General features: G+C 42.1%; 1 protein-coding gene across 5 annotated transcripts in view; it reads right to left on the bottom strand.

The window, feature by feature from the left end:
* The window catches only part of MAGI3 (membrane associated guanylate kinase, WW and PDZ domain containing 3), a 57,401-nt gene that overhangs the window by 11,037 nt on the left and 19,507 nt on the right, over positions 1 to 26,857 (bottom strand). For 2 of the 5 annotated variants that reach the window (XM_030230918.2, XM_030230922.2), the window contains exons 2-16: positions 19,407 to 19,523; positions 17,853 to 17,972; positions 16,215 to 16,424; positions 14,745 to 14,919; positions 13,897 to 13,976; positions 12,634 to 12,691; positions 11,503 to 11,597; positions 10,711 to 10,899; positions 8,731 to 9,330; positions 7,701 to 7,732; positions 5,764 to 5,917; positions 5,182 to 5,273; positions 3,331 to 3,523; positions 2,451 to 2,636; positions 520 to 705 (exon numbers count right to left, since the gene is read on the bottom strand). In XM_030230918.2, the coding sequence (XP_030086778.1) occupies positions 520 to 705; positions 2,451 to 2,636; positions 3,331 to 3,523; positions 5,182 to 5,273; positions 5,764 to 5,917; positions 7,701 to 7,732; positions 8,731 to 9,330; positions 10,711 to 10,899; positions 11,503 to 11,597; positions 12,634 to 12,691; positions 13,897 to 13,976; positions 14,745 to 14,919; positions 16,215 to 16,424; positions 17,853 to 17,972; positions 19,407 to 19,523 (2,487 nt within the window). Of the gene's footprint in view, positions 1 to 519; positions 706 to 2,450; positions 2,637 to 3,330; positions 3,524 to 5,181; positions 5,274 to 5,763; positions 5,918 to 7,700; positions 7,733 to 8,730; positions 9,331 to 10,710; positions 10,900 to 11,502; positions 11,598 to 12,633; positions 12,692 to 13,896; positions 13,977 to 14,744; positions 14,920 to 15,391; positions 15,735 to 16,214; positions 16,425 to 17,852; positions 17,973 to 19,406; positions 19,524 to 26,857 lie in introns of those variants that run through there. The other 3 variants (XM_030230919.2, XM_030230920.2, XM_030230921.2) reach the window with 3 other exon arrangements.

The raw sequence follows: 26,857 nt of genomic DNA, 5'->3' as shown, positions 1-26,857 counted from the left end.
CAGAGCATCCTGACAGCAGTGGCCTCATTGGGAACAGAGCTCTGGCAGGACCTGCAGCAGCAGGAGCTGGGCCCCTGAGCTGGGGAGAGAAGATTTTCTCACTAAGCATGATCCTGTGGCTGCTGCAGCCCCCTGAGGGGTCATTTCTCTTTGGCTGGAGAATACAAAGTCCGGACAGGATGTTTCTATGTTAGCAGCATTTTCTCTCTCTCTCACATGAGAATTTCTCTCACTCTCCACTGAATTGTTAGTAATTTTAGCTCCTTTTTGGGTACAAGCACCTTGTTGTGGCAGCTCCTCTCTCTGTGCCACCGCCTTCAGCTCTTCCAGGGCAAACACATGAGCTTCCAACTTATTCAATTTCCAGGAGATGATGATCCCCATGGGTCCCACTTAACTCAGGATATTCTAAGATTTACTCTCCGTAATTTCCAAACATCTTCAAGTGCTCCATTTAAGCCAATAAACTTCAGCAGTGATAAATACCCAACTTTGATAGTGTGGTGGCACCTTCCTTACCTTCCTCAGCCACCACTGTGAGGGTCACCACGTTGCCTGCATCCTTGATGAGTTGCACAATGCTGTCATGGGAGAGCTCCACAATGGACTGGCTGTTTACTGCTGAGATTCTATCACCCACCTTCAGCTTCCCACACTGGTCAGCTGGGCTTCCCTCGATAACCCGCCCAATCTTGTGAGGAATCACTAAGAAACAAGAACAGGCACAGCAAAACCATAAGTATTCACAGAATTATGGAATATCCTGAGCGGGAAGGGATCCACAAGGACGAAAATTCAAATCCTGGCCCTGCACAGGGCAGCCTCAAGAATCCGATCATGTGCACATCAGATAAGCATCTCATAGACCCAGAACTGCCAGTCACAGAATCACAAAATATGCTGAGTTAGAGGGACCCACAAGGATCATCAACTCCTGGCACTGCAGAGGACATCCCAAAATCCAAACAAATCGCACCTTTTGCCTGAAGAGTGTTGACCAAACACTGCTTTAGCTCTGGCAGCCTTGGGCCTGTGACTACTTGCTTGAGGAGCCTGTTCAATGCCCCACCAACCTCTGGGTGAAGAAGCTTTTCCTAATAGTCAACCTAACTCTCCTCTGGCACAGCTCCAGCTCTCTTGGTCCTGTCACTGGTCACCACAGAGCAGAGATCAGTGTTCGTCCCTCGTCTCCTGCTCCAAAGGGTGAAACTGCTTGTACAGGACAGACCTGCAAATAACGAGGAATGCTTCATTGTGAGTGAATGGAGATGCCAACCACACAGCATGGCCTTCTCACGTACAGGGTGCTGTGCCTGAAGGAAAACATGGGGAGGAAATGGATCACATCTGCAAAGGGATGAGTGAGAATGCGTGGCCCTGGAGCGCACCAGAACAGTTGGTTTTACCATATATAATGTAGTTTTCCATTTCATGCATCGACCCTGACAGACAGTGTGGGCTCAGAGAGAGTTACGGCCATCCACTGTAACACAGACATTCAGATGCATGGGCAAACTCTTCCTACCTGCAAACAAAAATTAACTCTTAAACACACTTCAAAAATATATCAAACTTCTCCTGCTGGGGACTGATTCAGTCAGGTGAGGACCTGAGCAGGGAGCCTGTGCAAGGCCAGCAAGGTGCTACATCAGCTTTGCACAGACTTGACTGCTTTTCCTGGTCTCTGAGATGAATATGCACTTGTAATAATTTTCTCAAATTTCCTCCAGCTCTCCTGGCTCAGTTCCCTCAGTTCACCCCAGAGTGACTCTGTGCCCTGTGCAGACTCCTCCAGAAACCAAAGCTATGCGGCCAGAATGGACAGATTGGAGAACAGAAGAAACGTTCTGAGGAAGGAAGGAAAAAAGACTGATTTCAGTTCTTTTCCCAGAGACGAGCACAGAGGCAGAACAAGAGACAACTATGCCTGAGCCATGTCCATATCTCACAACTGCAATACCAGACTAGACTACTTTTTCATTTTGATGATCTTTCTAGACAAACACACTCAAAGACAGTAACAAGTTCATTGTTTTCCACCAAATACTGTACACTCTACTTCCTCAGATCCCCAAAATAAGAATTTTTACCTGATTAGGTAATATCAAGCCAAGGTTGAAACTATGCTTCCATTAAAATGCCCATGAATTAATGCAACATCACTATGGCCTGACAAATATCTACATCCCAAATGCTGCCCTGGGACAAGTGCACACTCTTGCGTATGGGTTGTGTGACATATAAATTCCCTTTTCCCCATTTATGTCACAGTTGTGTGAACAAGAGCAAAAATATGAAGAAAGACAGACCAACACTCAACTGGCTGAGCTGTGCCAGTGAAAATGAAAGCTGACTATGAGGGAAATAGCAGCACTGCAGAGGAAGAGATATCCATGGAGAAGCCCCAGCAAGGTTAGGCAGAGGCAGAGCCACCAGGACATGGCACTTACCCCCAGGAGGAGGTTTGTTCTTGGAGGTGAGGATGACAAAGCCAAATCCTTCGTTCTCCTTCCGCTGCAGACGGACGTCGTAGACCTCCGGGCATGGTTGGTTGGCAAAGTCAACACGGTTCAGCCGAGGAGAGCTGTTCTGTGTCAGGACAGGCTGTGGCTCCTCCTCCTCTGCCTGCTTTTCCCCTTGCAGGGAATAGACAAACAACAAATAAGGAACAAATCACACAAAGCAACTTCAGCACAACCATGAAGCTCAGTTCTCAGTACCAGCATGAGGCAGCAACAGCAGCTGCTAATCAGAGCAGTGGGCCCTTGTCAGCTGTAAATCCCACCCCAGGTTTGTCATTCATGGAGTCACAGACTAATCTTCTCTAAACTGTTGATCTGGACACTGATCTAAAACTGCAGCATCTCAAGATCTTGCTCTGAAACGGCTCTAGTTTGAATACATTTAATCTTCCTACACACTAATGCCGAGAGACTTGAGAATAAGGTGCCCCTGCCCATGGCAGGGAGCGGGACAAAATGAGCTTTAAGGTCCCTTCCAACCCAAACCATTTCGGGATGCTGAGAAAACAGACTGCATTATTATGCAATTTCCATAGCACTAATGGCTGTTCTAACTATTACTTGCAAAAAGGTTTGAAGAAACCACCCCTGTGTCCTAATTTTCAGAACCTTACCCGTGTGAGCAGTGCAAGCTAGCGAGCAACACAGCCCAAGCCTATTACATTCTGCTTTTCTCCATTTAAGAGTTATAGCTCACCCTCCTCAATCTTAGGGCTTGTAATCAAATCCACTGAAGTTGCTCTGGAACTTAATTACTGCAGTGGGGCTGAGCAGCCTAAGTCCTTTTTCTAGGCAAGCAGACACCTACCACTGAAGAAGATCTTCCTCCGGACAGTGAGCAGCACCTGCCCGTTTCGTGCGGCACTGGTCATTAAATCCAGAACTTGCTTGTGTGACTTCCCTTTCACAGGGACTCCATCAATGCACATCAGCTCATCTGCTGCACGCAGCCTCCCGTCCTTTTCCGCTGCTCCCAATGGGATTATGGCTCCGATATAAATCTGTGAGCAGAGTCCAGGGGTTTGAAAGGGAACGTGAGTTCATCAGAACACACAGTGGTTGGAATCCAGGTGAATCTGCACAGAAGAGGTCTTTTGGGGAGGACTCTTTTAAAGACTACTTCACTGCCCAGCTCTAGCAGAAATGCAGCCAGCAAGTGTACTCTGCACACACTGATCCAGTGGAGACAATCGAGTCTCAAAGCATTCACTAAATACTTCAAAAATCTTTAATCCATATTTTTGTCAGTTCTCTCTTGAGCATATTTGACAGTTTATTAGAGAGCAAAGGTTTTGAAATGAGCACACACCATGTACTTATTATAGATATGATTTCCTAGACATTTATGACACAAAAGCCTCTGACATTCAATCTACTCTATTTATTTTTTTTTTTTTACAAAGAATGAGGAAGAATGACTGGGGAAGAAATAAAAGCTTTTGAACAAACTCAAGTTCATTTCTGAAAAGTTGCTTATAGACAGTTCCACATTTCAAGTTGCTTCAGTTCTCAGCTTTTGGTAATTAGATAATGAATTCAAACACCATCAGTTCTGCTTACCCCCCACCTCTAAAAGTGCTACTAAATATAATACAGAGAAGAACACCACACTGAATTTCATATGCTACAATCACTTTCAATTAAATGGAAGATTAAGGGTAACCACAGCTAGTATGCTGGAGGTAAACAATGGTGGGTAGCTCATCAGTACACAGCACTCAAGATATCAGCTCCACACTTCATAACAGCTATGGGCGTTATGGAAACCAAATACCACAAATGCTATAAAGTGCAACAGAAGTAACATTCTCTGGGTTTGCTCTTTACTTTAAATGCAGGTTAGTGAGGGAGGAAGGGAAAAAAAAAAAAAAAAAAAGCTAGCACTGGATCACAGCTGGGAATGGAGAAACTGAATTCCTTTACTGTAATCAGAAAACAATCTATGCAGATCTGTTCCAAAAGCTTTTTCTCTCCACTTAAACAGCTTAAAGAAAGGTCCCTGATATATAGTACAAGTCTTAGAGCTTCTTCCCAAAGAGAAACTTATGCATGTTTGAAAATACAGGGGAGTCTCCTAAAACCTGCCCTTGGAGAACAGACCATCCAGGGCTGTCTGCTTCCAACACAACGCTTGCTTAAAAATCCAGCAGGAGAAGCAGGGAATAAAAAAGGGTGTGTCACCATCTCAAACCTTGTTTCACTGGGCTGTAAGGAAAGGAACAGCCTAATGAAATTTTGACAGAAGGAGCAACCACTTCCTTCCACTCAGCTGCTTCCCAGGATGCACTGCTGTGCACAGCTCACCAATGACTGATTTGGATCAGGTGACAATGGGCAAAGGCCGGGGACCAGCACGGCCCTTCCGAGGGCTCTGAGACAGAGACAGCTGTAGAAACACCACCAGTGTCCTCGGCCCGACAGAAAATTGTGGCCAAAGACGGGCTCAGTAGTGAAAAAGGCGCAAAACCTTGGAAACTGGAGTCCACAAAGAGGGGAAAAAAATAAAGGTAATGAGGACTAATTCCTGATCTCTGAAAGGCAGGTACGAATCAATCAATTTTGCCATCACTGAGCTGCCTGGATGGGATGATGGGAAATGAGGATGACAGAGTAGGATCATTCCAACAGCAATACTATAACTGTGAGCAGTTTCACTTACAGGCTGATCTGGTCCGTCCCCACCAAGCACCCGGAAACCAAAGCCTGACTCTTGTTTTCTCAGGAAAACATCTAAATCTCTTGTGTTTGGAGCTAAGAAAAAAAAAACAACAACAGTATTTCAAAACATGTAAGGAGCTATCTTGGATTATGCTCTGGTGGTACACTCTGAGTCTTCTAGTGACAAAACACAGCAACCAGAAAAACAGTGATATTCTCTTTTCAAAATGGTATCATTTATTTTCAGAGCAGAACTCTCAACTACATCTGTGCAGCAGACCAGGATAAAAGCCACTCTGTAACACAAGAGAACTACTTTTATAAGCAGATCTGCTGCAGTTTACTTCAGAACCATCCCTGACATTATTTGTGCAATTAACTGTTTTACTGAAAATACGGTTGAAACGTACTTTATTTTTTTTGTTTTTCTGATTGGTGTTTGAATTATGCATTACTTGAAATGCTTTATCCACAGCAGGTTAACAAACTTAGCAACAAAGTCTCAGTAGTTTGACTGCACATGCAACAAAAGAAAAAATGCCTTCATAAGTGAGTATTTTCAAGTTGAAGATTATGAACTTACGTTTGTCCTCATAAATTGTCTTAGACTTCAGGTAGACTTCAGATGGGTCCAGTTTAGGAGAGCCTGGTCGCACAGCAGAGGGCGGGAAGGGCATCGGCTGCGGAATGGTATCGCTGACAGCTTCCAAACTCCCGGAACTGTCCTGCCTCTCCTTCTGAAACAGCCCATGGATGCAAAATCCACATTAAATAAAGGCATGACTACACTTGTGGGTGCAAAGACAATGAACACCATGCAGAAGAAATAGACGGGAAGAAAGGAACAAAATTACAGCTTTTCCAGTGGATATGTCTGACCAGAGTACTAAAGGCTTCCTCACTGGTAGATGAGTTTCCACTAGAGACTTGGCTTGGAAAGAGTTTGAAGTGAGTGATGCTCAGAGAGGAGTGAAGATGGGCAGATGCTGGTAGTTACCAACACATGGGATGAACTAGGGCATAAAGGACCGATCATGCTTGGAGAAGACACCGAATGTCAGGCGCCTGACTGGCTCTGGGCCACAATCCAGCACCATAGGCACACGCTGCTCCACCACCACTGCCTCCTGTCCTTTGCCAAGCTTCTCCCCACAAGCACCAGGGGTGCTCCCAGCATGAGCTGTTTGCTCGAGCAATATACTTATGGGGCAGGAGGACACACCTGGGTAGTGTAGGTATTAACAACTCTTTTTGCATTTTCATGATCTGAAAACACTCCTGTTCATGAGACAAGGACCCCAAACATCCTTGTGGTCCCTCATCTAAATCCCCAATCAATTATGCAAAAAAATAAATATTTCTTCTGGGCTGAAACCCAGCCTGGAAAATTGGCACACGGCAGTGCATGCTAAACCACAGCAGGAGCAGAACAGACGCAGATCTGCACTTTCACCAAGAGCAGAAGAAACTGCCCAGAGCCATTCGGCAGTTTGACACTTCTTGTATGTTTATACACATAAGAACTTGCCCTTTTTAAGTGAATTATTTTGCCACACTGCTTAATGCCACTGAGCATTGAGCACTCTGTGGGCTGTTGCTGCTGTATGTGTGCTGGAATAGAATGCCAGTCCCCAAGTCCAAACTATTTTTAGCACATTGCCATGGGATCCATGCTGACAGGACCAGGGCCCTCCAACTGCAGGGATTTCTGCTCTGATTTATTCAGTGCAGGCAGGTGGATGCTTGCAAGGAACTGAATCTGAAGATCTTACTGAGCATAGTCATCTTTGAGCATGGTGAACATGTATGCTTGTGTCATTCCACTGCTGGGATACAACTAAGGTTGCACTCAAACAGCAGGATAAAGAGAAAGAGAAGTTACAGCTATGTTCTGGTAAAGGGGTTTTCATAAATTGCCCTGGTTTGTTCTGCACAAGAAGCATTTCTAAAGAAGTATCTGTGTTCGACCAGTCTAATTTACAACAGAAACCTTCATAATAAACACAAGCATTAATACGAGCATTATCAAATCAGAGGTTGTTCTATTAAGACCAAGGATTCTTTACTAATATATATTAGTAAATAATAAAAGCTCCTTGAGAATAAAAGCTCAAGGATTCTTGAGCTAATATATATTAAAGATGCCCTGACAAATCAAACTTCCAAGAGCAATGAGTATGGAGCTAGGAATGTACAGCTCCATAGAGACTTGCTGAAAATATGGATCCAAATATAAGCATTTCCAGAACGGAGCACTAACCAGTCCATTAATTCTACGCGAAGACTGAGAAGAATCAAAGGATCATAAACTTCCTTTAGGAATGAAACAAATAGATGCTGTACTTTGTCTCCCTTTTAATGGGTACTGTAACAGCAGGTACTTAGACGAAGAATTTATGCCTACCAAGCAGATGGGGTTTTGCTAAACCATCTTGCAGGTTATCACAGGGACTAAAATACAGAGGAAATGAGATTACAAAGCAGGTCGGAAACAAGTTAATTACAATCACCAATACTCACTCCTTTGGCAGCTTTAGTAGGGGAGGGTGGACCTGAAGAAAATAGAAAGTAACTTTAATAGCAGGTTACAAAAAGTTTCAACAACATTTCAGCAATATAATCAGCTGCCCCTGGGATGAAAATAATAGCGGCTGATTCACTGTGCTTTTAAATGGCAGTGACCAAAACCATCACTATAAAGAAGTCTCACTTAGAAGTGAAAGCTGTACAACAATGAAAAATATCTATTTCTCTTTCTGCTAGAAGCTGGTCAACCAAGTCACCCCTCAGTTCATGGCATACGGAGACTTATGTACTTGTCTGAAGGAATTTCACTTGCCACAAAGAAATCTAATTATTCTCTAGCTGATTAAGGAGTATTTATACAGAAAAAGATCCAGAGATTTTTGCAAATGCTAGTGGCTGAAGCCAGGGTTACAATAAAGCCTGAAGGGACACTGAGAAGCCATGAGCTGCCTCATAATCCATTCAGATTCAGCTCCCTTTGAAAGACAACACACACTAACTACTACAGTTTTTGGGGAGAAGATGTATTCTGGTCTGAGACTGACAAGCAAGGAAGAGGTATGAATATGCAAAGAAAAAATATTAATGTTTTCTGCTATTCCCAGTGATCAGCCCCACCTCTTTGCTAATGCTTCTTCCCATCTCCTGCAATCCCCTGTTCATTACAGACACAGTTACTAGAATATATTTGGAGAACCTCACAAAACTCAGTCCACCATATGCTTTGCATTATACTGGAGACCATGTGTTTGCTTTAGCACTCCCCAGAGACTTGGAAGAGACAGCGCATAAACATATCACCGTATAATTGTTGAGGAAAAAAAACCCAAAGAAAAACCTAACTAAAACCTCGAACAAAACCCCAGCAACATTCTCGCACCCTAAATAGTCAGGGGTATAAATCAAACTTAGAAAATGATGGCTCAGAGATATAATGAACTGCTGCTTATCTGTCAAGACTGCACACTAAAATAGGACTTTTAAAAGCTTATAACCAATATGACAACTGCAATTTTGTCTGTACCTCCTCTTAAGATAAGCAGGGGCACCTCTGCTCCTACTGGAAACTGCTTGAGCACCTCCACCACCTGCAAGTGGGTCAAGCTCTGCACATTCTGATGGCAAATCTCCTTGATGACATCCCCTTTCTGTAGGCCTTGGCACCACTGGCTGTCCAAAATCATCTTCACCTTCTGGCCTGTGGGACTGTCTGCAATGGCAAACCCAAAGCCTTTAGGCCCTTTGACCAGAGGGATGGTGACCAGCTCCGGCTGAGAGCCTCCTGAGGAGGCAAAGGAGACCCTTTGCTCCGCTGAATCCATGGAAGGGCCGTTCAGGCGACCGTTGACCAACACTTTCCCATGCTGGTCCAACACAACTGTTGCTGCTACTAAATCTTGGCTTGACATGGAAGCATCTCCCTTGGCCACCGGCGGGCCATTAAGGACAGGAGTAGCTGTCACGATATCCACCACGGGGTCTTCATTGTCATCAGGAAGAGGGTACCCACGACACAAAGTCATGTTCACATACTGATTGATGGGAATGAGCTGAAACATCTGGACAACATCTGCATGGGTATGGCCAAGGACACAGCTTCCATTTATGTCCACAATGACGTCGCCTGTTACCAAAGAAATTTTGATGATGTCAAAAACAGAAGCGAAACCTTCAACAAAAGCCTACCTTGAAGAAATCACAGTGCTATCTTCAAATTAATAACTAATGTCTGATATTACCTCATGGCTAATATTGCCAAAAAGCATAAAGGATTTCCTCTTTGCATTTATTCTATTTCATCTCAGGACACAGTGTGCTAAATATATAAAATTTAATCTGCAGCAGATTTAAAAAATGATACTGTACAGCCACGGGAGATGAAGCAGAGCACGCACACAACAGCAAGCAGATGTCTTCTACTTTAATTCACATTGCAGAGCATCCTAAACCCTATGCAGAATAAATCGGATTTTTTTGGCCCTGGGTTTATTTTAGGACTAGCTGAACATAAGCTAGGATTGCGCACACACACACGCTCCATACTCTTACACTGCTGCCACACGCGGCTAAGAATACATTTTCAAAATGAACTTATGTAGGCTTCAGATCCCAAAACCTTGTTTAGTGTTTTCATAATTTTGATGTGAAACTTTGCATGTGAGGTACAATACATCCTGCAAAGTGTCCTATTCCTTTAATGCCCAGGCACCAATAAAACGGGATCTCCCTTATGCCATGAACTACAATCAGAATATCTACACATATTTTCATTCCAACAGTTCTGCAGTTCTTGTTTACATTTTTGCAGAGGTGGAAAATGAACCACATATAAATATATAAGTTCAAACAATATATCAGCAACAAAACAGGAAATTGTTCCATTTCGTAAGTAAATAGTATTTATCATTCAAAGTATAAATTCTTTTACTCCTTTCCTCAAGAGTAAGTGTTTATGTTATATGTAAAGAAGCATTTTGCCGTTTCTAATATGCACACCAGAGGTTATGGTAAGGTTACAGGTAACCTAATTACACATGTAATAACCATGAAAAAATGCAAAAGTCTTCATGGGTTGCTCATCCCTCTTCTCTCCTCATTTGTCCAGCTCACACAACTTTGCTTCCTCACTCCTGCTGTGTGCTTTTTGCAGTTTTAATAATCGGTGTCGTGGTTTTTTGGCAGCAACAAGGCAAAACAGACCAGGATTCAAACACATTATTTTTACTTCACTTACAGAGAGAGAAACCATTCTATGAATAAACATGACAACAAGTGTCTTTGCTAAAGCAGAAGTATTGAAATCTTCAGAAGTGCCCTTAAAGTCAATTTTTATCTAGAATGCTCCTTCTTTTCCTTTTCAGCCACTGCTCTGCACAGATCTTTCACAAATATGAAAATATTTAATTTAGTGAGGATGTGGATGGAGTCATCCAACTTCCTGCACCTCAAGCTGTGTTCTCCAAAGTGCCCCAGGAAATGGAAGTTTACAAAAATAATACTTGACCTGGAGCAATTCTTCCATCTTGTGCAGCGGGTCCATCTTTTAGCACATTCTTCACCTGGAGAAACTCGTCAGGCCTGTCCCCTCCGATGATTGTGAAGCCAAATCCCATAGCACTTTTTTTCAGGGATGTCCTTATGAGTGCTCCAGTAAGCTGGGATGGATCTCGAGTGAAGACAGACCTCCCCGGTCCTTTGGAATTATGGAGTAGAGAGACAGGAGGGCAGGAAACCAGGGTTAATTCCAGTAAGTTTTTTGTTTATTTTTAAGGTGTCACAAAGGTTAATGATTTGTTTATTGTCGGTCAGCTTCTGAAGCAGTTTTAAAGGATAAACAAACAGACAGGAAAGTGCTACACTCATTTTCCAGCTGAATTCAGTGAATGGAAAAGAGTTTTTCTGAACAGATTGCAACAGAGCTGTATGCAAACCTCCACTTCGAATTCCCAATTTTTATCCTTGAATACCAAATTTAAAGTAGATCAAAAGCATAAAAACTCCAGGTGCAGCTTTACCTGCACTTCGAGATGGCTCTTCTAACTCTCCATATATTCCAAAGCTGTTTATGACAACCAGCCTCAGAACAACCAAAATTATTTAAAAGCAGTCTTAGTGTGTCGGTTCAATTTTAACATGAAAAAATCCTTCAAAAAAGCCAAAAGATCTTGGAGGGTAACGCTGTAATGGCTAGCAAAAAGACAAGGCTGATGCCTTCATGAATCCCAGAATTTGATTTTTATAAAGCATACTTGCAGATAAAGAGATTTGTGACAAAGAACACAATATTCAGTGATACCTGATTTGGAAGGGCCAGCATCAGTCTGTCCTAGCTGTTTTTTCCTTTTGGCTTCCAATACTGGATTTTCAAACTGAGTTTTCTGGTTAATATGACTGCAGGCATACAAAAGGTAGGTCAGGATTTCAAGTAGTCAGCAAACATTCTGACTACTTCCCAAAAAAGACAACCCCCAAAAACCACACCTACAAACACTATCTTTTATTATGTCAATGAATGCTCTGGAGAAATGAACAAAAAAACCTCTCATAACCGATACTGAAAATATGCTTATTCTTACTTTGAGGCAAATAAAATTTTACTTCCTGTAATCATCAGGCAGAGTTGTAATAGTTTAGATCTAAGTGAACCTGGTTTTTCTCTTGACCCATCTACCGATACTGTTTACAAACTCAGGCACCACCTTTTCCCTAGCAGATCACGGAGAAGTACAGCATAAGAGGGGAAACCCAACAAATTTGGCATAATTCAAATACCTTGGGTTTGCTAAGTGAAAAATGTTTGCTTGTTTTCTGAAGCTACATTTTCAACTTTACCATTTTTCTTCTCCATGGTTAAGGAGGGATTTGATTTCCTCTGGCCTGAAGGAGATACAAAAGAGCTCCTGCAGCAGTTTAGTGGTTATTGACTTGGCTCTTTGAAGACAGCAAGGATCTACAAGTTATTTTTATTTTTTTAAAGTTATCAGGCACCACTCTCAAGTCAAGTGACTCTGTTTTTGTTAAGCTAAGAAAAATGACATCAGCTCATTTCCATCTGTAAATTATTTTGTTTGCAACTTGCTTTCCTTGCCCGGATGAAAAACAGTCCTTAAGTCTTTAAGGTCTCACTGCAGATTTCCCCACATGCCAGTGCTACCAGAAGTTTGCGCCAGGAGTTTGTGACCCCAGAACTGTTTTTCCTGGATATATTTAATAGTTTCACAGAATCATAGAATGCTTTGGACTAGAAGGAACCTTAAAGCTCATCCAGTTCCACCCCCTGCCATGAGCATGGATATGAGACCAGGTTGCTCCTAGCCCTGTCTAACCTGGCCTTTCACTGCATTACAATCTCTACTTACTGGGGATCAAGGACTTCAGAATTGTATGCTCAATTTTTATGTATGCCAAATCAATAATTAGCACTTACTCAACATAATATGTCCCATATTGAGGGTCTTCTATTTTCTCCCATCCATAAGGAAGTTCTGCAATCAGAAAGACCGAATTCTCCATTACAGGGGAAAACTATCCACAAATATCAGAGTTTTCATTAATGAACACCTCGGCTCATGAAAAATATGAGGAAAATAGAGGTCCCGTTTTCTTCTCCGATGAAAGGTAAAAGCCTGTTCCAGGGAATGTGAAGCCCTGCAAATCTTACTCTTTCTTGCACTAAATGATGAGCCTTGTATTCAACGAAATCACACGACTTTAAACACATAATAAACTTAAAGACCTGTTTGTACTGAAAATTACATGCAAAAAGCTCCTTTTTATGGTAAATTCAGCATCTGGTAGGAGGATGTCAGCAGCTCATGACTGACTGAATGTAATAAGCAGTTACCAGAGAGGTCAGCTTATCAAGTTTATTGTTATAGTTATCTTGACTATGGAAATTTAAACTAGAATAATGAATACAGTCAACCAGACATTTTAAGGATAAATTTGCCCTGCAATCTTGTTTGAGGCTGCACTAAGTTTGACAATAACAGGAATTTCCCGAGCGTATGACAGCATGTTACCAATTACTAATACCAGTATTGCTCCACAGGGTCTGACTAAAGACCCAATGGGTCTATTAATTTAAGGATATCCTGCATCTCTGTTTAAAGAGCTGCACGTATGTTTAATGAGCAGCAGTATGCAGCCATTGCTCCAGCTGGCTTTATTATGGATACGTGGCTGTTAGGCTGGGCAATTTTGGAGGATGACAGGTCATTCTGAGCCTACTTCAGCTTTTGGAACATGTCAGGCTTTTGCTGAAGACAGAGATACCTGATACTCTTTTCTAGCAGACTAAATTGCCCACCTGTAGGAAATGGTTGCAGAAATTGCCTGGAGGCTACTGACCTGTAAGTCTTGAAGGAATTTCAATCAGTCAGATTGTTCCCTTAGCTTCTGCATTCAAATGCTATGTCACATGCAATAATTATCATTGGCAATATGTATTTTGCCATACCTTCTTTGTTATTCCTATATTCTGTTACTTATGGACCTTCTCCTTCTGCCATATTCCACCTATACAACAGTTTCCAGTGAGATCATCACTCACGTGCAGCTTTCTCCTTAAGAATGACACTAACTGGAACAAAACATCTCATATTCTGCTCAGGAATGCAGATAAACCTTTCGTTTGACCAGATTCTATTACTCCAGGGAAAATACACCACGGACTTTCTGAACATCTCACCTCCATCTTCACAATCTTCAGGAGCTTTGGCCTTCTTACAGAGTCGGGGATCAAGCCATGTGGTCGTCTTGGTGTTGTGACTGTGGAGCAGAACACATGCCAGTAAGAGAACTTCCTCACACTGAAGAAACTTTCCTTCAAGTATTTACTATTGTAGGAAACTGAAGACTTTAGATAATACAACCTTTATTTGTGCCTCAGTCACATCATAAAATACTAAAAAGAAAAGGCACCAGCCCACTGGAGACTCTCCAGGGCTCACAGGGAGTGTCAGAGGCACAGATCCACCCCCCAGCCCCCAAAAGCTCATAGGGGAACAGCAGCTGTTTCTACCTGATAGGAAAACAATATATATTTTTAGCCTCCTCATATGCTAAACTCTCAGGAAGGTTTCTGTTTCATTTTTACCTTAGAACTCATAAATGCAGCAATTTTACATGTGCACACATGAGCTACTTTCCTATCCTGGGCTTTCATCTGGGCTATTTGTATTTTGAAACATCCATTGCCAGCCAAGGAACACAAGCAGAGAAGAAAAGCTAAACAAGGTCTCAAATTTCAGAGAAATTTGACATGGAGAAGGTCTCCATGTCCCATAGCAATACTCAGCCAGCTTTCTATTTGTGAGATACAAAACTTAGAACAAACAAACTGACTTTGCAGGTGAAACCACACGGTCTTCCTGCACAATGGCAATTGTACTGAGGGTGCAACACTGACTAAGGAATGTAACAGTAAGAAAATAGTAAATTTCATAAAGAAACAGAAACAGCAAGAGAAGAAGAGAGGTGAAAGAGCAAGCTTTCCAACCACCAGCACTTCTCTCCTTCAAGGAGCGAGTTACTCACTCAATGAAGTAGATCATGCCAGTGTCCGTGTAGGCCATTTCCCAGTTCTTGGGTAGTGGTTCCAGGGTCTCATCCCTTGACAAATAATTTCTGAAGTCCATGTTGCTGCTTGTCTGGTTGTAGCTGGGAACAGGTTTCATCCAGTCAGGAGAATCTGAATGTTTTTCTTTGTTTTCTGCAGTTGTTCAGGGAAAGTGTTTGTCAGATGCTTATGTTGTTTCTCACAAAGAACCACCCTCTTAATCTGGCTATGAGTGGATGTCAAACACGTCCCTGTATGCGATGTGCATTTTTTTCACTTTTTTTTTCAGCTGTGAACTTTGAAAAGCTGACATGAAAAGACTGAACTCTGCTCTTCCCCTGCCAAACAGAATTAACCTTGTATTATGTGCCTGAGCCTACTCTGAAAAATCAACACTGGCAGAAATCCAAGTTGACTATGCTCTGTTGCCATTTCTACAGAGAGAACAGTGTTTGTAATGCCATAAAACAATAAAAAAAAAAATCCAAAACTATTCCTCAAAGAATCAGAAGGAAATGTAGAGAAGACCCAAACTGCCTGTAAAATAAACAACACCTTCCTACAAGCCACAACTAGAAAAAGATCCCAAAAATTCCTGCAGGAAACTTTAAATAGAAGCCTCTACCCTTCAGAACAGAGGTTATGCTTGATACTCTCTGTGACATGATGATGTCCGTGACCTTCACCCAGCCACCAGCCTGACCACTGGCCCCTCTGTCGTGTTGCCAGCCCTGAAAATGACAAGATTAGGTCAGGTCTGGTCAGTGTAACTCTGTCCTAAACAGTCACACAAAGGATCAGCTGCAAATGCAATGTGATGATAGTCCCTCTCCACCATCAACTCTTCCCCCTCCAGATAAGTAACCATGACAGAAAAGGAAAAGGGCATCTTGCCAATCCCAGAAATTCCTGCTGGACACTGCTCCAGCCTCAACACGCTTGGCTTTGTTTCTCCCCACGAGCTCCCCCTTGGGTGGTTTCAGGTTGTGTGGTAGTTCCCCTATGAAAAATCATCTGAAAATTTTACAGTATGAGCCAATGTTGCCCCTTCAACCAATCACTTCCTTAAAATCTCCTGTGTACAAATTCAGTGATTGCTTCAAAATTCAACAGTAATATTTGCAGGGTATGAATTCTACACTGTGAAGGACTCTGTTATTTGTCCACTCTCTCAGAGTGGACAAATTTTTCCTTCCTGCTTGTGTAACTGGCCCATATGCAGCCCCGCATGTCCTTGACCAAGCAGTGCATTTTATGATGCAACTGCACATCTGGCTGGGAGAACAGCTGGTTCTTTTTAAAAGGTCATCTCAAAATCAAGTAGAAGCATCAGCCTGAATAGAAACTGCCTTCATATTTCACCAAAACTAAGGAAGCACGAATGTTTTTTGTATGGTCCTTATCCATTCATAACATACTCCAGGGAATTTCTTCCCTTGTCAACCAACCTATCCCTCCGCTGCCATTAACTGCTTCCTTTTCCTCCTCTTCCTCCTCTTCAGGGAGAGAACTTTCCATCCTTTGCATTTTGCTGACAGATGTGGTTCTTTTCCTCTGCGATTCAGTATCAAAATCATTGTCAAAAAGAACTTGATCCACTGGATCAGGCTGAAAGGGGCTGGGCTCTGCTGGAGGCTTTGGAGTTCCATAAAAATTACCTGAAAATGAAACAGAATTCAGGATCACTGAAGCACTGATACTGCTGAAGACACTAGCAGTGGCTGTTACCAGTTTAGTGCCCTCGCAAACGTATTTTGGTGAAATTTTAAAGACTCAAAGAAGACATCAGCACTACCAAAACCCAATCAAGAGTCAAAGCCTATTTATTCATACACTGACTTCTTGCTAATGCAGCACTAGTTGTCAGAAAACAAGAGGTTACCTGAAAACTTTTATCCTGCTACAAGTTTTTTAAAGAAAAAAATGGATTTAGAGCAACAGAAATACTGAAGTCAAAAAGCAAATTAATTTTATGCAGACATGAGGTATTTATTTCCATAAAACCAGTTAATGAGTAATTGATTTTCAACACTTGCGATTTTCTACTGACAATACACTTGGCAAAACAAAGATGTTGATATGGCTTCATATCAACATCTTCATATCAATATGCTAATATTTTTACTTCAGAAAAAGGAACAGATTTTTCCTTCAATATTTTAATCTAAAGTACAAAGGAATCGTCTGCTGTTTTCTGGAAAAGAATTTCAGCAATTGACCTCTCTCCTGACTGCTCATATGATTTTTATTAGGGAATTGAACATGAAGCAAGGAAGCTTCCCAGAATTCTTGCTGGGATAACTTTTAGTGCCTGGATATGGTTTTGACCACGTACATACCTATAGAAAGAAAACCCTTCTGCAAGTATCAAGCAAGGGCAAGGCTCAGAGAGGGGACAGCCAGATAAAGTGCAGCTCAGGAATAAAGAAAAAAACCTACTAGTTTAGCCTAAATTTGCTTAGGAGATTTCCACAGACTGGACAATATTAACAGATAGTGTGGGATGAGGAAAACAAGAGGCACAGAGCCTTTCACATGATTGTCTACTTTTGACATCTTTTCTTTTTTCACCATCTCCATTACAATGTTTTTTCTCACCCAAACAAACCCAACTTTCCTACAGATTTGGACAATCTGGTCTAGTGCTGTTCAACTTTCCATTGAAAAATGCTTTTGTTTCCCTGCTGGGTCAGAATTTCTCTTGCATTTTGTTGTTTTGATGCACACCTGAGAGGAGAACATGGCTCTGTTCTCTACGGTGTACACAAAATTGACTAAATTCTCTTAAATTTGTACCAGGCACAGACAAACCTTTTCAGAATGCTTCCCAAAAATGCAACGGGGAAAATAATCTGGTGGTATTAAGAGTGGTTGAAAGGACAATCTGCAGATTATTAGAAAGCTTTAAAACGAGATTGCTCCTCCTCTTCACAGTAACCCAAAAACAGACTAACTATTGTCTCTACTACTGTCATGACCATCAAGCGAGCGGGAAAAGTGGTACCACAAGGAGCTACACTTGGACTAAGATCCTGGACTCAAGTACTGGGTCCTTATTCCCATTCCATTAAACATGACCAGCATACCATCATACGTTCCACTTTCTAGTAAGGCTCCACTTTCTTCCAACGCTTTAAACTGCTCAACAGGAATGAAATTATAGTCTACCCCAGGGACCTCCCCATCTCTGGGAGCCCTTGTAGTGCCTGCAAACACAGAGAAAAAACACTCTTGTAAGAAAGTTAAATGCTGCTTGTTACCAAATGCTGTACAGTTCAGTAAAAACAATGTATTTTCAAATCTTTATACAAAGATGATGTCACTCCAGTAAGAGTTAAAACAACTGGTAAGCAAGTGAACAACAACGTACAAAAACTGAGCCAGGAAATTACATAGGAACGACATTTCTGGTATTGGGGGAGGAGGAGAGAAGCAGCTGGGTGAGGTGGCAATTAAGAGAGAATTCTTTCTTACGGTCAGTAAACCAAAAACAACTTTTGTGGCAGCTGACGACACCTGGGCCATGCAATCCCAGTTCTGGGATTCTGGGAACAGCTGTGTTATTTTTATTTTAACCCAGATGTAAGGGTGCTGCATCTTTCCCTATTTCCACCAGCACCAACTCTCTAATTTGCAATGAGGTCATCATGACCAAACACATTTGATTTTTGGGCCACCAAATCTATAACTCGGCATAGAATTTATTTTTTAACCTACAATTCAGAGTGCAATTCAGCAACACTCCAACCCCTGGCTGTAGGTAAACTTTATCAGTAAATTGCTGGGTTAGTGCAGAGGTTCTCAAAGCGTTTTGTCTATAAAAATAGGCCTCCCATAGTTGTAATGGCTTAATTAAAGCTCTCCTGAAAGGACTTCACTGATTCATTACTATTCATTACTGCCTACCATCTAATAGCATTTTAAAAGCATGTATCATTTTTTTCAGGCAGCAGCATGAACAAGAGCTAGTAAATAAAAGCTAGTAATAGTGAAATGCAGTTTAAGAAAGCCACTAACTCTCAGGCGTGCTCAGAGAGAAGAGAGCATAATTCCTGTAGATACAAAAACTTTACTTGACAAAGTTTTTAGTGCAATGAATATTTAAACAGCCAACAATGAGCCTTTTCAATCAGTCTTCTCAGGATGAGCAAACAGTCTGCCTGTACGTTCTGCCACTGTCACCCCTTTTCACCCAACCCCTCCTCCCATCCTCCTTTCAGCTGCCTTGCTCTGCCGAATGCACTTGACACTCAAGGTCTCAGTTTGCTCTTTGTGAAGAAAAAAAACCCCAATACATTGACAAAATTCCAGACGTTTTGGCACTGCTTGATCATGCTGAGAAAGATTTCTTGCAGTGGCCAGGGTCATTCTAACAACTACTGACGAACTTGTGAAGAGCAACACACAGATATTACTGAAACAATCTGAACTTTGAATTCTCAAGTTTTTGCTGGTTTTCAGTCCATACTGGCTGCACCAATTCATGGCAACTTCAAATGTGAAGCTACTGTAGCAAAGCCAGAAGTCTCCACGACAAGGTAAAACTCTAAATCAGATTAAGAGAGAAGGCATTTCAAGCTCACAAATTATGTGGGAGTTAGCAGGAACTGATGAAATGAGGCTGATCTTTACATACTTACAAGGGATGGTTCTCAAATAGAGATTGTCTCTGATCACTTGCTGGAGTTTGTGGTCTATCGAGCCCTTCTGGAACTGAAGGCTCAGGTAGTGGCGCAAGTCCTTGTTGATGACTTTTCCTTAGAAAGAAAAAAGAATAAATTAGAATAAATTTAAAGCAGGATCTCACAATAAGAACTGTGTTTCACTGCTATAGAAGTTTCAGAAAAAGCACACAGTAGGAAGCATTGTGTTGTTTTAAATACAACAACCTCGATGGAAAATATCATTTTGTGCTATCAAATCACAGAATCCCAGAATGGTTTATGTCAGAAAGGAACATTAAAGCTCATCTTGTTTCACCCCTTGCCATGGGCAGAGACACCTTCCACAATCCCAGGTTGCTCCAAGCCCCAACCAACCTGGCCTTGAATGCTGCCAGAGATGGGGCAGCAACAGCTCCTCTGGGCACCCTGTGCCAGGGCCTCACCACCATGACAGAGAAGAATTTCTTCTGGCACAGTGGTTTTAAGCAGAGCTGACTAACAACCATTCCCCCTCATCTCCCGAACAAGACAGTGACAATAGTCTGGAATTGTTTGAAAATTAATATAAACTATTAAGATACAAAAACCTATTACCAAAATTCAAAGTCTCTACAGACAAGAAACTATTTCACTGTATTTTGAAGTAGTTTTCATTCAATTTACACCTACTCACCAGTCACCTGAGTTCAATATTTTGTCACATGGGAACTTGCATTCTTCAAATTATAAAAAGAAAATATTTCCTTCTTAAAAACATTGCATAATAGAAGGGGATTGGTTTTTTTTACAATTACTCCTTTACAATGCTTCTGTCAGGTATCATTAGTGAATCTGTCACATCACTGGAGAACCATGGCCCCTTCAGCACAAAAACAACTGAGCTCTTGTATTACTGCCTCATCCTTCAGACAGGAGGGTACAAACCAATCTTTTCTACCCTGTCAGCCTCCCAGAAAACACAGTAAATAGGGTTCAGTGATCTTGGTAAATTTAAGTTACGCACTACAGCAGAACACTCAGGGCTTTAGGGAAAAAGCTCAACCTTTGTCTCCAAACCTAGAGAAGGAAATGGGCAGCAGCAGATGGATGCTGGTGTAGCACAACAGCAGGGAAAAAGGCTGGAACAGACAATTGCTCCTGTAAAATTACATCACCAACAGGTTATGAAATGCCTAAACCTGCCCCAGAAGCATTTCTGACAGGAGCCTTTGAAGCCTGTGAGCTCAAAGTTGCTGAGGAGATCACCTCAAATAGATCACAGACCCCACAGCAGTCCTCATACAAGGCCCATTCACATACATCTTCAATCAATTACCGTACTTACATATATGTCAAATTTGGAAAAAGTCCCAAATCATCAAAACCCTCCCACCACTAACCTAGTTTTCCCAACCATGTGGCACTTCTGCAAAGCTGGTTGCATGTTTTGGTTGGGGCAAGTTTATACCTTCCCTTCCCTTTTGGCCAAGGTGAGGGCATTCCAAATCTTGTTCTCAACTCTCAAACATACCCTCAGCAACCACCACTCACCACCAGCAAACTGAATTTCAATCTGCACCGTCTTCCCTCCAAACAAAACCATGCCACGATGAGCATTTCAAAGTGGAACCAAGATAACTTATCAGCCCTTCAGAGAGGATAGTGATATTCACAGATTAAGCAAAACACACACAAAATCACCTTAAACCCTCAGGCAAGGAGAGATTAAGCCCAGCACACCCTCTGAACAAGCAGCACATACCGTGCCGAACACAAGTCCTGAGCTCCAAATGAAATCAACTTCCCATCTCCTTAAACACTGTCATTTATTTAAAAATTACTTCCAAACACACAAAAGGCATTTTGCAGTATTAGGACAACACCTTAGCATTGTCCTTGTGGCTGTCCAGCAGTTATACAAGCAACAGCAATTCCCACTAATGCAGTTCTCCAACCAACCCCTTCCCAGGAATGCACAGCAATTCCACAGTCCCCACCTCAATTCCCTATTTTACCAGCATTAACTGTTCCTTGTAAAACTTGGGATTTGCTTCCTGCAGCATAATGAGCACAACAGGTCATGGAATATGGAAACAAATGGAGTAATCTCCAGCAGGAAAAGTATTTTCCATTTCTAACTACAAATTATTCTTTATAGACAAGATAGTTCCTCAACAACAAGAAAATGTTTTGCTGCTAAAATGGTCCATCCATCTCCTTGTCAAAGCCAGATATGCACTTCAGCAATCCCAGCATATTTCACTTAGGCAGATCAATACACTTTTATTTCATTGAGGCAGATGGATCTGTTCGTCAGCTACTTCACAGTACTGCACATTGGAAAAACCAGACAATATGTGAGAATCTGTTCTGGATGTAGAATTACAGACTTTGTTTACCCACTGATCTTTCCCTCTTCATGTTTAAAATTTTAAAAGCTTATAAACCCTTTTCAATAAATATCAACTCAGTTTAAAGACAAAATAAAGGCAAGGCTGCTACTAAGGATACGCCAATATTGAAGGGTTAATCTTTATATTAAAAGTTTAGAGACTACACTATACTGTGAGACCAAGATGACTGAATTGAAGACTGACAGGATTGCCTGGGGAAAACCGAAAAAAGTCAAACAAAATAGTGGGCAGAGGAAGAGTTACAGAAATTCACATAGAGGATGGTGTGCATTAGAAAGCAGAAAAATGAAGTAATACTAAGGATGCTTTAGGCAACCTCGGGCAAAAGTCAGATTATTTTCCCAACAGGAGCTGAACATGCTTCTTTTACATTGTTTCACACAGGCTTTTAGGAAAACCTCATGTATCAGCGTCTCCAAAATGACCTGACAAATGTTAGGTTTGTGTTTGTTGTGCTGCTGAGCCGCTTCTAAAGGATGGCAACACAGGGACCAGTCAAGAGGAATAATATACTTTATACCACTCAGGTTCTGCCAGATGAACAGGCACAAGCCTCTTGTTTTCAGTTTTAATTTAAGTTAACCAAAAAGGACTGATCAAATGAGGATATGCACACTGGAGTTAGGGGAGGAGAATTAAATGACTGAGGGGAAAAAAAAAAAGGCTCAAGTGCCACTGCAGTAAAACACAGCATTATGAACTGGGGAGACAAATTAAGGGGACAAAGGGGGCTGGGGGTAGGGTTGGCTTCTGGGTCCCAGTGCATGTAGCCAGGGCACATCCAGCCTCTCACATTCACCAAAAAAACAGCCCCCACAGTTCGAGGACTGGGCAGGGAGGAGCTCTCCCGGCCCAGCCCGCGGTGATCTGCCGCCACCTCCCGCTGATCCCCTTAATTCCACACCCAGTCTTCTCTCTCCCCTCCCCAGGCAAGTTTGAACAGTGCGGGGTGAAAATTGCAGATATTACGCACTGAGATACAATTTTGTTTTCTCACTTAGAACATAGCAGAGGAGAAATGTAACCAGAATTCCACACTGTGAACAGAATCCCAGAGTATCCAACAGCTTCGCTCAGCTGTATGATGTGTTATATAAGCTGTGGCTGCCACAGGCCACCCATTATGAAAATTCCAGTGAAACACACATTAATAGCTATAAAGCAGCTCCATGGCTTCACTCACAGTCTAACTAAAATAGGAATTCTCAGGGCTCATCAAGTGGAAAACAATTACTGTTTAATTAAACTGGGCTGTCAATACACCCACTGAGATTAAGTGATTTTTGATGTGACCAAGCATAAGCTATTTGAAGAAACGTTCAGCTCCACAAATCAGGCATGCAGTGCTAGGAAATCCAAGCCAGAATTAGTGTGTAACACATGAGCTTTATTATATTCCCTAACAGCTATTAACATATGATGATTTTACATAAGTTCCAGATCTGAACACATGCACTCACTGAGGACAATGAATGATTTCCAGCCACGCAAGAGAATCGCTCTATCCATGAAATGTAGAGAGGTTGGAAAGACCCAGTGTGACGTAGCTGTCGGTACCTGCCGTCCTTCACCTGCAAGTACTTCACTGTGACCTGGCAAATACACACCTATGCTCTCAGCACAAGAAGAAGGTGGAAGGTTCAAATGATTACAACTAATACTGGAAAGAGACTAGATCATTTTGAGAATGTCCAACCCAATCAGCAGGCGCTTCCTCATTTTGTGGGTTAGAAGCACAGATGGACTCCTGTGCAGAAGCCTGCTTTTTCTTCAGGGAAGGGAGCCCACAGCCTTGGGATTTTTGAGGAGAAAGGCTGAGACGAGCAGCAATACCTGGCAGCTTGTGTCCCAGGCCACCAAGGGCTCCATGGCAAGCTCACACTCAACACCTCCCTGTCTCCCTTCCAGGTAATGAAGGTAGGAACCCAAGCTGGGACCCAAGCCTGTGGAAGAGACAAATTCCCTAAGAAAATCCAGGCCACTTTGGGAGGTGAGGTGACAACCATGCCTGAAACAGTGACCCATGTAGGAAAAGAGATCCTGGCCCCATTATGGACTCAGGGTAACTTCTGCTCATTCCCTGAAAAACTGCAGCTTCTTCAAAATGCAGGCAAGCTCCCTGTCAGGTGAAGCATTAAATTTCAAGGCTCTTCACAGACAGAATAATCCATTAAACCAAACTCATTTACTACCTGAAAGCTGAGAAATATTAGGGTTATGCCAAAAGGCTTGTTTAGTCATAGTTTGCGATATGCCATCCAATAAATTCTTGGTAATATAGTCTGACTTACAGAAATTATGGTAAGCATTACAGTATTAATAAATCATTTACCAGACTGCTCAAAATACTGACAGGGTGTTTAAAGTACAGGTGAAAGAAATGAAAACCTGTTTATCCAGATCAAGGAAATAAGGTTACCACAAACTCCATTACAGAATGTACATCCCAGTTGACTTTGGGGATTTTCTTACTTTTGTCAGTAACAAAATTGACTCCAGAACCACCAATAACTATGAATTTTGACTTTTTAAGCCTCCAGATTTAGATCACTCATTACTAAAAACTAAGGCTGGTGTTCAACCCCAGCCTTCACAGGATAATGCCTTCAGAGCCTCAGTCGAGGTGGTAACTGATACAGAGAGACAAAGTTTCTCATTCCACATTCTTGAATATCCCAGGATTCTGTGCTGTTTCCTTGAAATCCTACAGGGTTGGAAAGATTCTCCCAATAAACATGGCCACTGTAAGTAAACCAGTGAAAAACTAATATGACTGTGTTTGCTCATGAAATTCCATCATTAAAGCATTTCAAGTTATGAAGATAACTAAAATATCCTTCAAATGGCATGTCACCAAAACATATTTGAGAAACACAAAAAGGAGCGGCAAAACATGCGTTGTTTATTCCAAAATATACTTGGAGCTGAGAGGGACAACATGTGAAATGTAAACAGTGGGAGCTTGGATGCAGCCCTCCTGGATTTTAGTTCTCTGTGTATAGAAAGAGAAAAGTTAGCTGTAACAGAAGGCTCTAGAGTGTGAGTATCTATGGGTGTGCCATGAAAAAAAAATCTAGCTAGAGCTGTCAGTGCCATTTGGGCAGTGTATGAAAATGACACTTGGTACCCAGTTCACACCTGCCATTGTTCACAGATGTACCAGAACCACTGAAGCTTGGAAGCGAAGAATAAGCCTGCAATGCGGGACAAAGGCGAATGGCTTCCCACTGCCAGAGGGAAGGAATTCCTCCCTGTAGGGGTGCCGAGGCCTTAGCACAGGTTCTCCAGAGAAGCTGTGGCTGGAAGTGTTCAAGGCTGGGTTAGACTGGGCATGGAGCAACCTGGTCTAGAGGAGGGTTGCTATGCAATGAGACGATCCTTAAGGTCCCTTTCAACCTAAACCATTCTGAGATTCTGTGATCCAGCACTGCGAAACCAAGAGGGGTTCTTAACCTTTTGCCACCTACCCTGAGTTCATTCCCCTGCCTGCTCCAGCATATTCATGGGCAGGGTGGGGGGACACTCTCCTGCACCCACAGAGGGCAGCTCTGGTCTAAGCACAACCAGCAACAAACAGCTTTTTTTTAAAACCACCTAAATGCACAAGCATGCAGCTCACATGACAGAATGCATTCTGAGCAGGGAGAGCATCAGCAGAGCTCCAGGCAGATGCCTGCCCCTTCCCTTCCATCTGCTCCTGGGACACAGCCATGCCTCCGCAGGGCATCCCCAGCCAGCACATGGCAGGGCGGGGTCACGCACCACTTCGGAACTAAGAAAAAAGTAGGAAATTGAGACCAGTTGCATTTGGAAACCCGTATGTAGGGCAGTTATACTACCCAGTTACACAGCTCTAGAACGGGTCTCTACTTTTCTTCTCTGTATCTTGTTACATCTGCAGACATTCTCAGTCTATGCATGATTTCCACAGAAAAGCAGCATTTTAAGTTGGTTTTATGGCCTGCACTGGCAGTAAAAAAACTTGCATAGCCTAATGAATTGCCCACAACCTTAAGGATTTTTAAAATGAAAATTCTTTTGAGTAAAGTGGTTCCAACTTTCAGACTCCAGCTTCACACACACCAGTATCAGATATGATTGCAGTAATACATTGCACACACACAAAAATTCATTAACTATGGGAATACAGTCAGGAGAATTACCAGTGACCACAGTTTACTCTGGTAATGCCAAGTATCTTAATACTCTATTATTAAATAGGAGAACAGCAAGGCTGAAAGATCTGTGCAGCTGTTTCTGATGGAAGATCAGACACTGAAGGAGATATACGCAGAACTCAAGTAATTTAAAATAATGAATGGGTTTCAAATAAAATGTAAATGTAACCATCTTCTTCAACTTTATAGTGGGGATGAAAAATGCAAAAGAACTTTACACAAGGGAAGTTTGACCTTTTTTATTATATATGGAGACTTCCCTTTCTTCCCTTTATTTGATATTTTCTTGAGAAGTGAAAAAACACTGAACAGATTAACAATGTTTTGCCTATTTATAAAGATTTGCTGTATTTCCAAATGTAGGGTAAACTGGCCCATGATTTCCATTTCAAGTCAGATGCATTGACAGTGACGGTAAAGAACAAGAATCCAGATAAACTGCACCCTGTGAGCCTCTGCCACTGTCAGGTTTGAGACAGAGAAAAGGATCTACAGGGATGCATGGAAAAAAAAAATCACTGAGCCCAGCCTGGGAGCTTGAAACACCTCACAAAAACCAAATGTGATTTGCAAGATCTAATTATGACTCTCAAAGTGACAAAGGGACGTAAAGCACAAGAGGAAACAGGCTTTTGACACCACAACAGCAGATTAATCAAATACACTGACCAGAATAGAACATGGAATTGTTAAGGTTGGAAAAGAACTCTAAGGTCATCAAGTCCAACCATCAACCAGCACCCACTCTGTTCACCACTAAACCAGGCCCTCAAGTGCCACATCCACATGTTTCTTAGAATGCTTTCAGGGATAGTTACTGCACCACTTCCCCGGGCAGCCTGTTCCAAAGCTTTAC

The sequence above is a fragment of the Serinus canaria genome, chromosome 26 (genome assembly GCF_022539315.1).
Source record: "Serinus canaria isolate serCan28SL12 chromosome 26, serCan2020, whole genome shotgun sequence".
NCBI classification, from domain to species: Eukaryota; Metazoa; Chordata; class Aves; order Passeriformes; family Fringillidae; genus Serinus; species Serinus canaria.
The sequence above is the reverse complement of the archived record's forward strand: the minus strand, read 5'-3'. Positions and strand labels throughout refer to the sequence as shown.